The sequence below is a fragment of the Amphiprion ocellaris genome, chromosome 17 (assembly GCF_022539595.1).
Source record: "Amphiprion ocellaris isolate individual 3 ecotype Okinawa chromosome 17, ASM2253959v1, whole genome shotgun sequence".
In the NCBI taxonomy this organism is placed as follows: Eukaryota; Metazoa; Chordata; class Actinopteri; family Pomacentridae; genus Amphiprion; species Amphiprion ocellaris.
In genome coordinates this window covers 7,544,475-7,559,082 of record NC_072782.1, presented here as the reverse complement: position 1 = coordinate 7,559,082, position 14,608 = coordinate 7,544,475, and the positions used below count along the sequence as shown (strand labels likewise).

General features: G+C 38.0%; 1 protein-coding gene across 4 annotated transcripts in view; it reads left to right on the top strand.

Moving 5' to 3' along the window:
• coro1cb (coronin, actin binding protein, 1Cb) overlaps positions 1-14,608 on the top strand; it is a 23,111-nt gene extending 8,503 nt beyond the window's left edge. For all 4 annotated transcript variants that reach the window (XM_023270025.3, XM_023270028.3, XM_023270029.3 and 1 more), the window contains exons 2-11: positions 935-1,134; positions 4,788-4,910; positions 6,508-6,637; positions 6,847-7,028; positions 7,140-7,259; positions 7,685-7,789; positions 8,792-8,937; positions 11,502-11,559; positions 11,698-11,940; positions 13,549-14,608. In XM_023270025.3, the coding sequence (XP_023125793.3) occupies positions 935-1,134; positions 4,788-4,910; positions 6,508-6,637; positions 6,847-7,028; positions 7,140-7,259; positions 7,685-7,789; positions 8,792-8,937; positions 11,502-11,559; positions 11,698-11,940; positions 13,549-13,668 (1,427 nt within the window). In that variant the 3' untranslated portion in view covers positions 13,669-14,608. The remainder of the gene's footprint in view (positions 1-934; positions 1,135-4,787; positions 4,911-6,507; positions 6,638-6,846; positions 7,029-7,139; positions 7,260-7,684; positions 7,790-8,791; positions 8,938-11,501; positions 11,560-11,697; positions 11,941-13,548) is intronic.

Here is a 14,608-nt window from a genome sequence, read left to right as displayed (position 1 = left end):
TATAATAGATAATTCCAAGCCAAGGCAAATGCGATTTATCACATTTTGGCTACAAATCTCACCATTTGAAGATGCCAGAAGTGGAATCTGCTGTGAGAACTATTGTCTCCACTCAGTGAATGACTTCTCTTGATGCCCAGAGCAGAAATGAGTGTTGAAGAAGAAACGGGAAAAGCCTGATTAACGATACGTTGAGCTGCGACATGATCATGTGAAGTGAATCAACAATTGAGATCATTTCCAGAATCTTGAAGCAACAACAGGCCATCTGTGGTGTGTTCACAGGAACTGATGCAGCAGTTTAAAAATATAACATCACTGGTCGCAGTTCTGAACTTTTGTTCCTGCGTCACAATCAATAGACACTAAAATAAAGTGTGCCGTCTATGTTTAGGTCTTGAAGTGCATTAAAAATGTGCAAAAAATGCCAAACTGTATTGTTCAAATATATTTCTTTACCAACATACTTTGGCAAACCACTGAAAGTTTAATTTCTCTGATTTTTGTGCATTAATTGAGGTCAAAATTCACTAAAATCTACCTTAGGATGGTTAATCGTTGAGAACCTTAACAGAAATTATGCATTTTCTCTCTAACAGGAGTGGAAAAATTACATTGGTGACAAACACAGATGGCGAAGAAATGTGTCTCATGTACAGTTTCCCTCAAACGTGCCCATACGTAGAGCTGATGTGTTTCCTCTGCATGCACAGGAAGCTCAGAAACTCAGTCGCAGTTCATAAACATAATCTCAGATGAGACAAACTGTGTTGGCAGCTACCCAAACTTACCTCAAGGTTTTCTCAGCGTGCCTCAGAGGGATGCTCATTTTCAGATTTCTCTAGACTAAGATGCCACTTTGTCTTTAATTGGGACAGCTGTCAACAAAACACACAACAACTCTGACTGACTTTGCCCGTGTTCCCCTCTGCAGATATGTTGCGGCGAGTTGTGCGACAGAGCAAGTTCCGTCATGTGTTCGGTCAAGCCGTGAGGAACGACCAGTGCTACGATGACATCCGTGTGTCCAGGGTCACATGGGACAGCTCCTTCTGTGCCGTCAACCCCAAGTTTGTTGCCATCATCATAGATGCCAGCGGGGGAGGAGCCTTTCTCGTCCTTCCTCTAACAAAGGTGAGAGATTCAGGTGTTCTGCTTTGTTTTTGCATCAAGAAGAGCTGAGGTCCATGTTAGGGTTCAAATGTATCCAGAGGATGTCATTTAAATGCTAAGAGATGCTGAACCTCCAAATAACTTGTCCCTCTTTGACCTGTGATGTTATGTCACACTCAGTTTAGTTGCCAAGTCCCAGTAGTATGATTTAGAGCAGCGTTCTTCAATTCTCTGTCCCCATGCTCTTTGTTTTTTCCATTCTGCTCAGTATGCTTGTGATACCAGGTGTTGCTTAGGCAGCGTTCAAGTCATTTTTCAGCTTTCAATACAGCTCACATCAGTATCCAAGTACTACATAATCCTGAGAAGTTGAATACACATTGCAAACACCTCTGCAACCCTGAGCAGATGGGAACATGGAAACATGAGAAAAGCTATAGCATTAACTGCATTATTACACAATCATGCCATTGTTATATTTCATAGTTTACTACTCACAGGAGCTGCAAGTGTAACAAGATGAAACGTTGCTCTACTTGGTGCCCAGGAATTGGCTGGTCTATGCACTGAATGTTTGCATACAACCAACACAATGCCAGAGAAGTGTTGCTTTGCTGTACATATTGCTGTTATTAATATAACACACAGTTGCCATCTTCAGTAATCGAGGTCGAGCTGATTGTTTTTCAGGGTTAATACAAATACAGGTGATTAATAATCAAGCAGAACAGTAACCAATATTGAGAAGTACTATATATTTGCACATAAAAATAAAAGGTTTTGGTGTAAAATTTTGAATAACAATGCGAACTTTCTTTGAAATGCCTTTGCTTATTTATGTTTTACATATGCTTTTATAAAAGTAACATTTTAGCACTGACAATTCTGCTGATTGGCGTCTACAGATAGAGGCGACTGTATCAGAGCCAAAGTAATACGTTTTTACATGAATTTGTTTATCCATCACCCTCCACTGGATAATCTGATGCTAATATTGTAATCCCACAGGAATCTTTCCCATTGCAATTTTTCTTTTAATTTATCCTGAACTCATTGTCGATAAAGCTATTTGTATATAATTTTTAGTAGTGGTGCAGACATAGTTCTCTGCTTTGATCCAGGTTGAAATATCTCAACAAATATTAGATGAATTGCCTTCAAATCTTTAACACATTTTCATCGCCCTCAGAGGAAACAGACAGGTGTCAGATTAAAGAAAAAACAGCATAAACTATCTTTGTGTTGGGCGACTGCAGCCAGAACAGCTTCTATACAGTTTGACACTGATTCTCCAAATCTGTGGAGCACGTTGTGACGACGGTGGTGGAGAGTTTTGTCTAACGTGTCAGTCCAAAATCTCACAAAGACGTTCGGTTGGATTGAGATCTGGTGACTCTGAAGACCATAGCAAATGATTTAGGTCAATATATAATTGCGGGACTTTTTGTAATGTAGTTGACAGGTATCATAGTTGACATTTTTGCTGTTTTCAGGTCTAAAATCAACATGGCTGCCTATAACCAAACACCACATGGCATTTTTACAGAAAGATTCTTCTAAATATTATATATACAATTGAGTAAAATTAAAATTGAAAGTTATTTATAAATATATTGTAGTAAACCTGTTGACATGAAATAAATCCACACTTGACTCACACACTACTTTATATTAAATAAGTCAGAAAGCCTTGGAGTCTGGCCAGTCTTTTCTTCAGGAGGAAATGACATCATGTGGAGCAGGTCATGTGATCTGGAATTAACACACTTCCTTGAGAGGTGTTTTTGTAATGGTAACTTAGTTGAAAGTGGTTTCTCAGACACAGATACAATTAGTTATCTTCCATATAAAATTTGATATATTTCCAAAAAAGAAATATGTGTCATGATTATCTCAAGTTAATGAAAAGAATAAGCTCATATTATTATTGTTTAGCTAATTACAAGGTGGTCGTTCTTAAATTGGGTTGATTATTTAGTTGACATTTTAGTGATATTCAGTCATTTTTTATTAATAAGTGATTGTTTCCATAATAAATAATTATGGAATTTGTAAAGACATGATCATAGTGAACATAAAAAGATTAGTTTTTTTACTTTTAATAAAAATGTATGCAAGATATATCCCATGGACTTCAAAAGTCCCTCAATTATATATTGACCCATTTATGTCACACTGATCAAAGTATTTTGTGATCCCTGTTGACCTCATGACGTATGGGAGCATTGTCATCCTAGAAGAGAATATTCCCATCAGGATGGAGATATTTTATTGAAGGATAAAGTTATCACTCCGAGCTGCTTTGTATTGATTTACAGTGACTTTTCCCTCTAAGGGGACAAATGGACTCAAACCATGCTGGGAAAAGCTCCCAACATCATAACAGAGGCACTAGATCCGCTCACTGTCGGATCCAAGGCCTTCGCTTTTTGTTCTTTAATTAAGCACTTATCTGTATGTTCTAATGACTGTTTATTTAATGTAATTCCAAGACTTTTCATCTAGCATCATCATCAGGTTAAAGTTTATACAGTACCTTTCTTATCCAACAAATACCATTATTATCAGCTTTAGTAGTACTTTGTTTTTAGGGCTGTTTGGCAAAACATAAACTTGTTTACATGCTAAACTAAGGTGATGATGATTATGCTTAATATTATACCTTAAAGGTATCAGCATGTTAGCATTTAGCTGGAAATTTAGTCTTAAAGAGCTGCAGTATTTACTGTCAAAAAAACACTGTTCTTCTTTCATACATTTTTGATCCTGACATCATTGTCAAAAATTGTGGACGTAGAATTTATGAAATGTGTAACACTGGCTTCTGAGGATCAAAGTTGGATACAGAAGCACATTGGTTATAACAGTACGCTGTGTCATGTTATAGCATTCAGAACATGCGGTTAGTCAATTCTGTAGGTCCATTCTTCAGTGTTGTGACCCTCTCCTGTTGTTCCCCAAGGCTTATATCTGTAGTAAAAACCATAGCTAATCAATGTTTAAATCTGCCCGATTGTCAAGCCATCCAGTGTGTATCATGTTCCAGCTGCTTCATTGCACACATGATACTCACAGAGGGGATGGGTGCTCTGACATTATTTGAGGTCACTGAGTTAATTAGTTTATATTCACTGTATAATGTCCTGCCTCTGGAGAAGCTGCTTTAACTTTGGGATAGTTCGGTGGAAATCACAGATGTACATCCATAATGGATAAGGTCACTGCAGTGAAAGTGTTTTTTACTGTGACTGCACATAAAAATGGTTCTTATAAAATGATGTAAGGTAACAACAGCTTTGATCTCGGTGCAGTTTGATATTGATCACTTACTCTTCTTCTCTGTACTAATTCAGTCTTTGGAAAGTATCACACAACATGTTAGGTTCTCTTTATGCTGGTTTTACAGGGCGAAATGTCTCAAGTTAGTGTCTGAATGTTTTAAAGCGTATGCAATCCTGTTTTGGGCTTCATTGTCACTTTGGTGATGATACATTTGCAACATGATGATCACAGAAGAGTGAAAAACTGTCTTGTAGTCATGCAAAGGACTGAATAACTTCTACAGCATGTAAGATAGTCAAATGAACCCTGTTTGTCTGTCATTTTCATATCAGCCTGCTGGACTTTATTGCTCTGCTTCAGCTCACACTCTCTCCCCTCTTTCTGTGTTGCAGACTGGCCGTATAGACAAGGTCTACCCGACAGTATGTGGTCACACGGGCCCGGTGTTGGACATCGACTGGTGTCCTCATAATGACCACGTCATTGCTAGCGGCTCGGAGGACTGTACGGTCATGGTAAGGACTCGGATAATCTCTGAAGGATCACATGAGTGTTGGGTTTTTCCCGGTTTATTTACAGAGTAGCACTGTCAGTACTTAGAGACACATTTACATTTCACACTACAACTAACTGAATTTTTAATTTTTTTTTTTTTTAACTCATGGTTGAAGTGGCTTTTGACTTTTTCAAGAAAAGATCACTGCACTTTATGGGAGATGGGAACACCTCTGCTGAATCACTTCTGATGTAGTGAACATAGAACTCACAAAACTGACCAGCAGTTTCTAAATCTAGAGACGCTGGACAGCACAAAGCATGGCAAATACTTGATGACATGAAAACTTAATAGAAACTTTCCTGATTGAACAAAATCCCTGAAGAACTCTCTCCGTTTTTCTGTCAAAGATGACCGATACAAATGGTTTTGTTTGTTTTTTCTTCTCTTTCAAAGATTTTTGGCAATAAGTTTCTGTCTTCTTCTAGTCTGTAGATTATAGCCATGTGTAATGTAGCCTATGCTGCCAACTTCTGATGCAGACTGGTTTATTCACTATAAAACAGTTAATGTAAATAAGTGTAGTTCATGTTTTTTAATACTGTGGTCCCTCGCCATATCACAGTTCACTTTTCGCGGTCTCACTGCAGTGCAAATTTTTAACTTGCTTTTGGTATCACAGATTTTTGCACTTTATTGCATGATTTAGCAAGATATATATATTTCAATATATTTATTATTGTTTCAAGCCGCGTTTAAGAACAACGGTAGAGAAGGGATATCTGCCTTATACGCACTCTGCAATTGACAGATGCTTTTATTTTGGCACACACAGAATATAGCAGCACTATAGAAAATGTGGCAGGAAGTCATCAAACACACTGTACTTTACGTTCACGGTCCTGACAACACAACACTTAAACAAACTAACTAGGCTGACTAAACCACAAAAACACAATAAAACACAAACACTAATAACACTGTAACACTAATATAAACCACAATAATGACATTTAAACCCCCAACACTACAAACTCCCATGGTGCATTGCAGCACAACAGTTCAGTCATAGCAACCAGCTCTACAATTGCTACATTGTTTTAATTATTTTTGCGGTAAAATTAGCTTTTTCTAGCCTAAAAATTGAGAACAATTAAAAAAAGGATATATAATTGAAATGATAAGATAAGATAAACTTTATTTATACCACAGTGGGGAAAGTTCACCGTTACAGCAGCTCCAAGGAGAAAAAAAATAGTATAAAGGCAGTACAGAATAAATAGAAACACAGTGCAAAAACGCAGAGAACATTATATACACTGTCTATTGCAGGGGGGTGTCTGGAACATACCCCTGCGATAGATATAAACACATTTTTTTGTGACATTTTAAGAGTTCACTTCAAATTCGCTTGGCGTTTAAGTGGAAACATAGCTTTCAGTGAGGCTTGACTTGATGCAGACAAAGTAATATTGTGTGTGTTTTGTTTTCTTAAACATGGAGGTCATTGGCATTAACACATAAGATTAATCAACCGTATTTCTGAATTCTGTGTTAATAGTAGTAATGTAAAAAATGTTTTTCATTGACGACTTCTCTTTCTTTTTCTGACGTAGGTGTGGCAGATACCTGAGAATGGACTGGAAACTCCCCTTTCAGAGCCTGTGGTTGTGTTAGAGGGCCACTCTAAAAGGGTCGGCATTGTGTCTTGGCATCCCACTGCTCGCAATGTTCTCCTCAGTGCAGGTGACCTTTTATTGAAGCCTCGGATACACCCCAGTCCCTCGAACTGAAATAACGCTGTGGCAACTGATCTGCTGTTTGTCCACAGCTGAACTCCAGATCTGACCGATTATCTCAACGCCGTCTGCTGCATTGCTTTGTATGTTGTAAAGTGCTGGAAATAAACCGGGACAGACAGGTGTGTGCATTCAGAATGTGTGTGTCCATTTTAGGGTGCGACAACCAGATCGTCATCTGGAATGTGGGCACGGGAGAGGCCATGATCAATCTGGAGGACATGCACCCTGATGTTATCTTTAGTGTCAGCTGGAGTCGCAATGGCAGCCTGCTCTGCACAGCCTGCAAGGATAAGAAGGTCCGTGTCATCGACCCCCGTAAAAAAAAGATTGTGACGGTAAGTGGAAGGTGTTTGGAGCCGAGGCGCTTCACGGGTGGCACAAAGCAAGATGCAAAAAAAGCATACAGTCATGACTGATCGATCTCACAAGTGCGTTTCTGTTTTTAGGAGAAGGACAAAGCTCACGAGGGAGCTCGACCAATGAGAGCGATCTTTTTAGCAGATGGAAACATTTTCACCACCGGATTCAGCCGCATGAGTGAGCGTCAGCTAGGACTATGGAAAGCTGTAAGTCAGTCTCATTTAATCCTTAACACAGTGATACACGTAGAAACTGTTATCTGTAGAACACTTGGTAGTCTGGAGAATGTTGCCATGTACATTCTGTCGTGGTTATAGTCAAAATATCAGTTTCTAGTGTGCTGTCTGAATGTAGCTTTAAGGTTTTATGCCTGTTTTTTCCCCACAAGGACAAATTTTCCTTTTCCTTCTGTGCAACAGGACTATAACACCTCAGCTCCAGTTGGGGGCGTTAAATTCACAGTGTTGCTTTCACACGCTTTGCCTTCACTGGTCCGAATCTAATTAACGAGAGTCATTATTCATGTAATGGAAGAGTATAATTTGTTCTTCATTTTGCTCTTGAAATTATACAGTGTAATATTCCTCTAGTGTGTGAAAGCATTTTGAATGAGGAATCTTTTATGTTCCAGGATAACATGGATGAGCCAATTTGTGTTCAAGAGATGGACACCAGTAATGGAGTTCTGCTGCCCTTCTACGACCCCGACACCAATATAGTCTACCTGTGTGGGAAGGTAAGCCGCTTTATATTTAAAAATATACAGTCATGGAAAAAAAATTGTGAGAGCACTCTTGTTTTCTTCAATTTCTTGTTCATTTTAATGCCTGCTACCACTAAAGGTATATTACCTGAAGAATACAATGAACACAACAAAAAATGCAGCTGATTCCATAATACTTTATGTCCTTTTTGACATGCTTCAGCTTCATTGTATTCCCAGGGTATATAAGAGGACATTTAATGTCATAAGCAGCACTGCACATGTAAAGGCCAAGAGGTTTCCTGCTGACGTTCAAGCTGTAGCACAATTCACAAGTAGTCAGCTCTCACATAATGCCTAAAACTAAAGAATTATGTGAAGCCACAAAGGCAGACATCTTGACAGTGCTGGAAATTGGCAAGAGTGAGGTGGAAAATGTCTAGATTTCTGCTCTTAAATTAAACTCTTACGAGCTATTTTTGTTGTTATCATTATATTTGTCCAAACAAATGTACCTTTAGTTGAACCAGGCATTACCAAAAAACTGAAGAAAACAAGGGTGGTGTAATCATTGTTTCCATGACTGTATATATATTTTAATGGGTCACACAGGGGCGTGGTGGTTAGCACTGTCGCCTTGCAGCTAGAAGATCCCTGGTTTGTGTCCCGGCCTTAATGGGATCTTTCTGTGTGGAGTTTGCATGTTCTTCCTGTGCATTGTGGGTTTTCTCCAGGTTCTCCAGCTTCCTCCCACAGTCCCAAAACATGCTGAGGTTAATTGATGATTCGAAATTGTCTGTAGCTGTGAATGTGAGTGTGATTGTCTCTATGTGTAGCCCTGTGACAGATGGGCAACTTGTCCAGGGTGTTCCCTGCCTTCACCCTGAGTCAGCTGGGATAGACTCCAGCCTCCCGTGACTCTAATGAGGATTAAGCAGTGCATAGATAATGGATGGATGGATTTATTTTTATCTTTTTAATTTCTTTAAAATATTAGATTCAGAAACTCACATTTATCTGTGACTGTGTCCTCAGGGTGACAGCAGCATTCGGTACTTTGAGATCACTGATGAGGCACCTTTCGTTCACTACCTCAACACCTTTTCCACCAAGGAGCCCCAGAGGGGAATGGGATACATGCCCAAAAGAGGTCTGGATGTCAACAAATGTGAAATCGCAAGGTATTGTAGCAGTTACGCATTTTTTAATATTTTGTTCAGTTCGTAGGTTCTCCTTTCTATTCTGTAGCTAAATTTATAGATTTCATGTCTCCATATACTCAAAAGTTGCTGCAAAATAGTGTAATTGCACCTGAAACTCAAAATTATTATTTTTGTAAGTTAATCTACTCATAAGTTGTCTAGACAATGCAAAAAAAAAAAAATCAAAATATACCAAATTCTCAAAGCAAGATTTCTGTTGTTTTATCAGACCAGCTGCTCAAAACCCCCAGATGTTCAGTTTAGCTCCATAGGAAACAAATACGACAACAAAACATTTGCATTTTAGAAGCTAGAACCTGAAAACTTGATTAAAGTGATTAACTTGTTGGTCGTCTCATCAGTGGATTGGTTCAGCTCTACACGTCATATTAGTTTACTAGTAAACAGGTTATTTTAATAGTAATTTAAACTGAAAACAGTGAATGGAAAAAATACTGATTATGCCACATTTCACTTCGGTAATTTTATAATTTTTTTTTCTTTAAAAAACCCAAACCCTGAACCTTCAACAGCAAGGGTTGTAAAACTTATTCCTCATAGATCTACATCTGATTTTTCAGAGGTTCAGAACAAGTGGTGATGGCAAAATTAACAATTATTTAACTCATTTATGACTTCAAAGCAAAATGCATTCAATATGAAGAGAGTCAAGATTGTGAAAATCCACTGGAGGCTGGTGGGAGAAGTGACGCTACAGTCAGTTGCATCAGTGCGACCCCTCTGAAGTGTGATCACACCATAAACATCACATCTCCTGCGATTGAACCAACACGAAGCTGAGGCTGACACGACTCGGACAGTTAGTCCATATTTAGTCCTGATTCTGACATATTCTTACATTTTCAGTAATTGTAGAAATCATGTACCGGAGAAATCAGGAAACGTTCTGTGTCTGTTCATTCATTTTCTGATGGCAAAGTCTGTGGTGAAATGTTAATGCGTGAAGTCAGCAGCAACAACACACAACACTTCTCCTCAGCAGTTACTGTCGCCATGACAACGACGTCAACGATGGGGAAATGAGCCATATTAAAACCGCATTTAACTGGGGACAGTATCACTATGAATACTCTCCACTACACTTAATATTCTCCATAACGTTCAACAGTGTTTTGATCAACAGAAGAGTCAATATATAATTGAGGGACTTTTGAAGTCCATGGGATATATCCTGCATACATTTTTATTAAAAGTTAAAAAAAAAAAAAAACTAATGCTTTTTATGTTAATTATGATCATGTCTATACAAATTCCATAATTATTTATTATGGAAACAATCACTTATTTTTAAAAAAAAAAAAAAAAAAAGACTATATATCACTAAAATGTCAACTAAATAACCGTCCGAATTTAATAACAACCACCTTATAGTTACCTAAACAGTAATAAAATGAGCTCATTCAAAAATTGCTTTGATTGTGTTCTTTTTATTAAGTTGAGATAATCATGACAGATATTTCTGTTTTGGCAATATATCAAATTTTATATGGAAAATAACTAATTGTATCTGTGTCCCAGAAATCACTTTCCACTAAGTTCCCCATTACAAAAACACCTCTCAAGGAAGTGTGTTAATTCCAGATCACATGACCTGCTCCACATGATGTCATTTCCTCCTGAAGAAAAGACTGGCCAGACTCCAAGGCTTTCTGAGTTATTTAATATAAAGTAGTGTGTGACTGAAGTGTGGATTTATGGCATGTCAACAGGTTTACTACAATATCTTTATAAATAACTTTCAATTTCAATTTTACTCAGTTGTATATATAATATTTAGAAGAATCTTTGTGTAAAAATGCCATGTGTTGTTTGATTATAGTGTTGATTTTCGGCCTGAAAACAGCAAAAATGTCAACTATGATACCTGTCAACTATGTTACAAAAAGTCCCGCAATTATATATTGACCCAGAAAATGTTTCATGTCATGACTTACTATGTTCAGAACACAAAGTGGAGCTGAGCTGAACAATTAATGTTTAAACTACAGTGTTTAAATTCAGAATTTTAGGGATTTTTAATCAAATCAGATTTAACAAATTCTGCCTTGCTTGTAAGTAATCTGTGTTGTTTTTGTAATGACCTGTTTTTTCTGCACTCATTGCATTACTTGCACGTGTTGCACCGCTGTTTGTTTTAGTACATTTTCATTTAATTTCCTCATTTCTCTGTATTCTTTTACTTTTGTATATTTGTGCATTTCACACTTAGTGGTACATTTTTTTACTTTAGTGCTTTATTTACTCATAATATATTTTACATTATATTTTATATTATCTCATTGTGCATTTTGTGATTTAGAATATTTTCTTTTTTTTTTTACCTTACTTTGCTGGTTATATCTGTTTCTGTATTTGTATTGGGGTAGTCACTTTACTGTTTCTGCTTGCTGCTGTAACAACAGAATTTATTTCAAAGTATTTCTATTCTGGTCTAAGTCATTAAAAAATACTAAATGTCATTTAGTAAAACTAGTCATACAGCCATCTCTGATAATAATCATATTATTTAATCATCTCTGTAGGTTTTACAAATTACATGAGAGAAAATGTGAACCAATCATCATGACAGTCCCACGTAAGGTAAGTCTGTTTATGGAAGTGATCGACATGCTGTTCTGTCACTGCTGTGTCTTTTCTCTGCATCTGTGCCTCAGCGTTTTTTTTGCACCGTCTTCTTTTCCTCTTGACATTTCCTGCGTGTCCTCTGCACCTGCCCAGTCGGATCTGTTCCAGGACGACCTCTACCCCGACACAGCCGGCCCCGATCCCGCCCTGGAGGCAGAGGAGTGGTTCGCCGGCAAGAACGGAGGCCCCATCCTGATCTCGCTCAAAGACGGCTACGTCTCCACGAAGAACCGGGACCTGAAGGTGGTCAAGACGAATGTCCTGGAGAGCAAGCCGGCCACAAAAGCAGAAAACATCTCGGTTGTCCAGAAGCACGCTTCTCCACAGCCATCAGTAGTGAGTGTTGGAATCAATGTTCATGGAAATTTTTTTTTTTACTTATTTAAACATGTTATTACTATTATAGATAGATAGATAGATAGATCCTTTAATCATCCTTTCATAATCCTTTGCAGGAAATTACAGGACAGACATAACACCACACATTTCCTCAAATAACTTCCATACATAATAAGTTACTCTCGGCACTGACCCAAAAATTGTGCTTATTGAGGTAAAAATTGCCCAAAATGACAAAAATTTCTTCCACGTGACAATGAAATTTTTAAAAATTAGATGAACATTGTCCACAATGACTCAACAAATTGAACAGAATTATCCAAAATATGTTGTAAATGACAAAGAAATAGCTGAAAATATGTTATAAATTGTCCAAATGCAGTTAAAAGCAGACCAATATGTGCACAAAATGCCTTGTAATTCTACACAGTTATATAAAATGTATCTGAAATGCCTCAAAAGATGTCCAAAAATGACTTGACACATGTCCAAATTTACTCAAAACTTGTACCCAGTGGCAAAGACCTTTCCAAAAACTCATGAGTAAAAGGAAACAAGTTACCCACCTGGAGCTGTTGACTCAGGTTTAAAGCCATTTTGGACCATTTTTTTTGTCATGGTGGACAATTTTTTAAAAACATTTTGGACAATTTGAGTCAGTTTGAACAAGTTTTGGGTCGTGGGCAATTTTCAATGTATTTGGAGAATTTTTAACAGATTTCTGAAGTGATTTTTAAACGGGCTTCTCTGTGACGCTTGTTTCTACACAAAACATAGGAATTTATCAAAAGCTGCCAAAATGCAAGTAAAGCACCAGAATTTAAAGGATAGCTCTGTTTTATTTTAGTCTGTTGTGCTTTTATGCTAACTTTGTATTCTGCACCTCTGCTGTAGAGGTTCAGGCCAATAAAACAGCATTAATTTATGGAGCTTTATGAGATTTCAGCTACATGGCTTGTCCAAAATAACCCAAAAATGGTCTAAAATGACTTTATAACTGTTAGCACTATCCCAAAAAGTGTGCATATTGAGGTAAAAATTGCCCAAATAACAAAAAATGGTTCCAAATGACAAATGTCAAAAATAAGATTGTAATTGTCTACAATAGCTCAAAAACTTACCAAAATGACAAAAATATGTTGTGAATGACAATGAAATTGTTAAAAATCCATTAAAAATTGTCCAAAATGACCCAAAAGCTGCGCGAAATGCTTTGTAATTGGCCAGAATTGGACAAAACCCATTTGAAATGACTCAAAAACCTGTTACTTGGTCTTCAGAGTTCACTTTTCAGACTTGCTCACTGCTTTTTGCTGACTTGTGGACTCTGATTCACAGTAATTATTATGGTTGGAACAATTCACCAGAGTTATGGATCAGCACATGCTTTGGTATTTGGGTCACCAAGTGGAACAGCAAGGGAAAATGTTAGCTGCTTCTGGGCCTTATTGCCTTTCAAATCCCTGCTCACTTTGCTATGATTAACAACAAAATAAATAGTTACTCTCAGTACATCTTTTTGATACAACTCTGCCGATCTTTAGCAGCCACATGACAGACAGAAAGAACTTTTTCGAGGATAACTTTCTCTCTGTTTTTGACCAGAAAATCGAAGACAAACTGGAAGAGGTACTCCGAGAGTTCAAGTCACTCAGGGACCGTGTCATCCTTCAAGACCGTCGAATCGCCAGACTGGAAGAGCAGGTCGCCAAGGTTGCCATGTAAGACACGGTCCCCCCTTCCCAGGACCATCCGTTGTTTAGGAGAGAATCGACTGGACGGGGTTCAGCCACGGCCAAATTCTCAAGATTCGGCTTCACTAAGCTCGGCGTCGTCTCCGTGACGAGTCCAAGCCTACATTCCAAGATGTACTTTATTTTTCCTCATCAGGCCTCCTGTTTCACACTTCGCCCTGACACACACACACACACACACACACACACACACACACACACACACACACACACACACACACACACACACACACACACACACACAGAGAGAGTGAGAAAAAGGAAAAACTCTTGCAGCTCGTGTACACAATTGAAGAAAAGACATTTTTGTTGAAGGAAAAGTCTTAACTTTTAAATTGTTTTCAAATCGTGGTAAAAACATTCTTATGTGAAGTTTGTACTTACTACTCAAAAACTGTATGTAGCATCAGTATTTCCATTGTTTCTTTTTTTTTTGTGTTGCCAAATATGCATTGTGTGCGGTTTCATGCACTGCTTTTACATTTTTTTTTGTCCTGTTGTACATTCCAGTCACAACCTGGTAGAACAATATAGTCAAGCTGGATTTTTTTTAAGCGATAGCTGTTGAAGTTTTTTCCCCTCTGACCAGTTTGCTCATTGATATCCATCGGATTTCTGAATGTGGAAGAATTCCTTCTAAAACATTTTGTTCCTGTTCTTCTAGGCTTCAAATTTAACATTGGGTTTTAAAAGGGGGAGGGGAGGGAGGGAGGGAGGGAGGGAGGGGGTTGCATCTCTCTGGTGTAAATGTTGTGCAAATGTAGTGGTGCCTCTCGTCACTGTTAAGGGTCAAATTGCCCTCTCCAGTGCATATTAGTGTTGGGAAGGGACCACTCCCCCAGCTTGTGTTTCACTGAACCCCTGACAAACAGTTCTGTGCACATAATAAAGATTTTACACATGAAAACCTC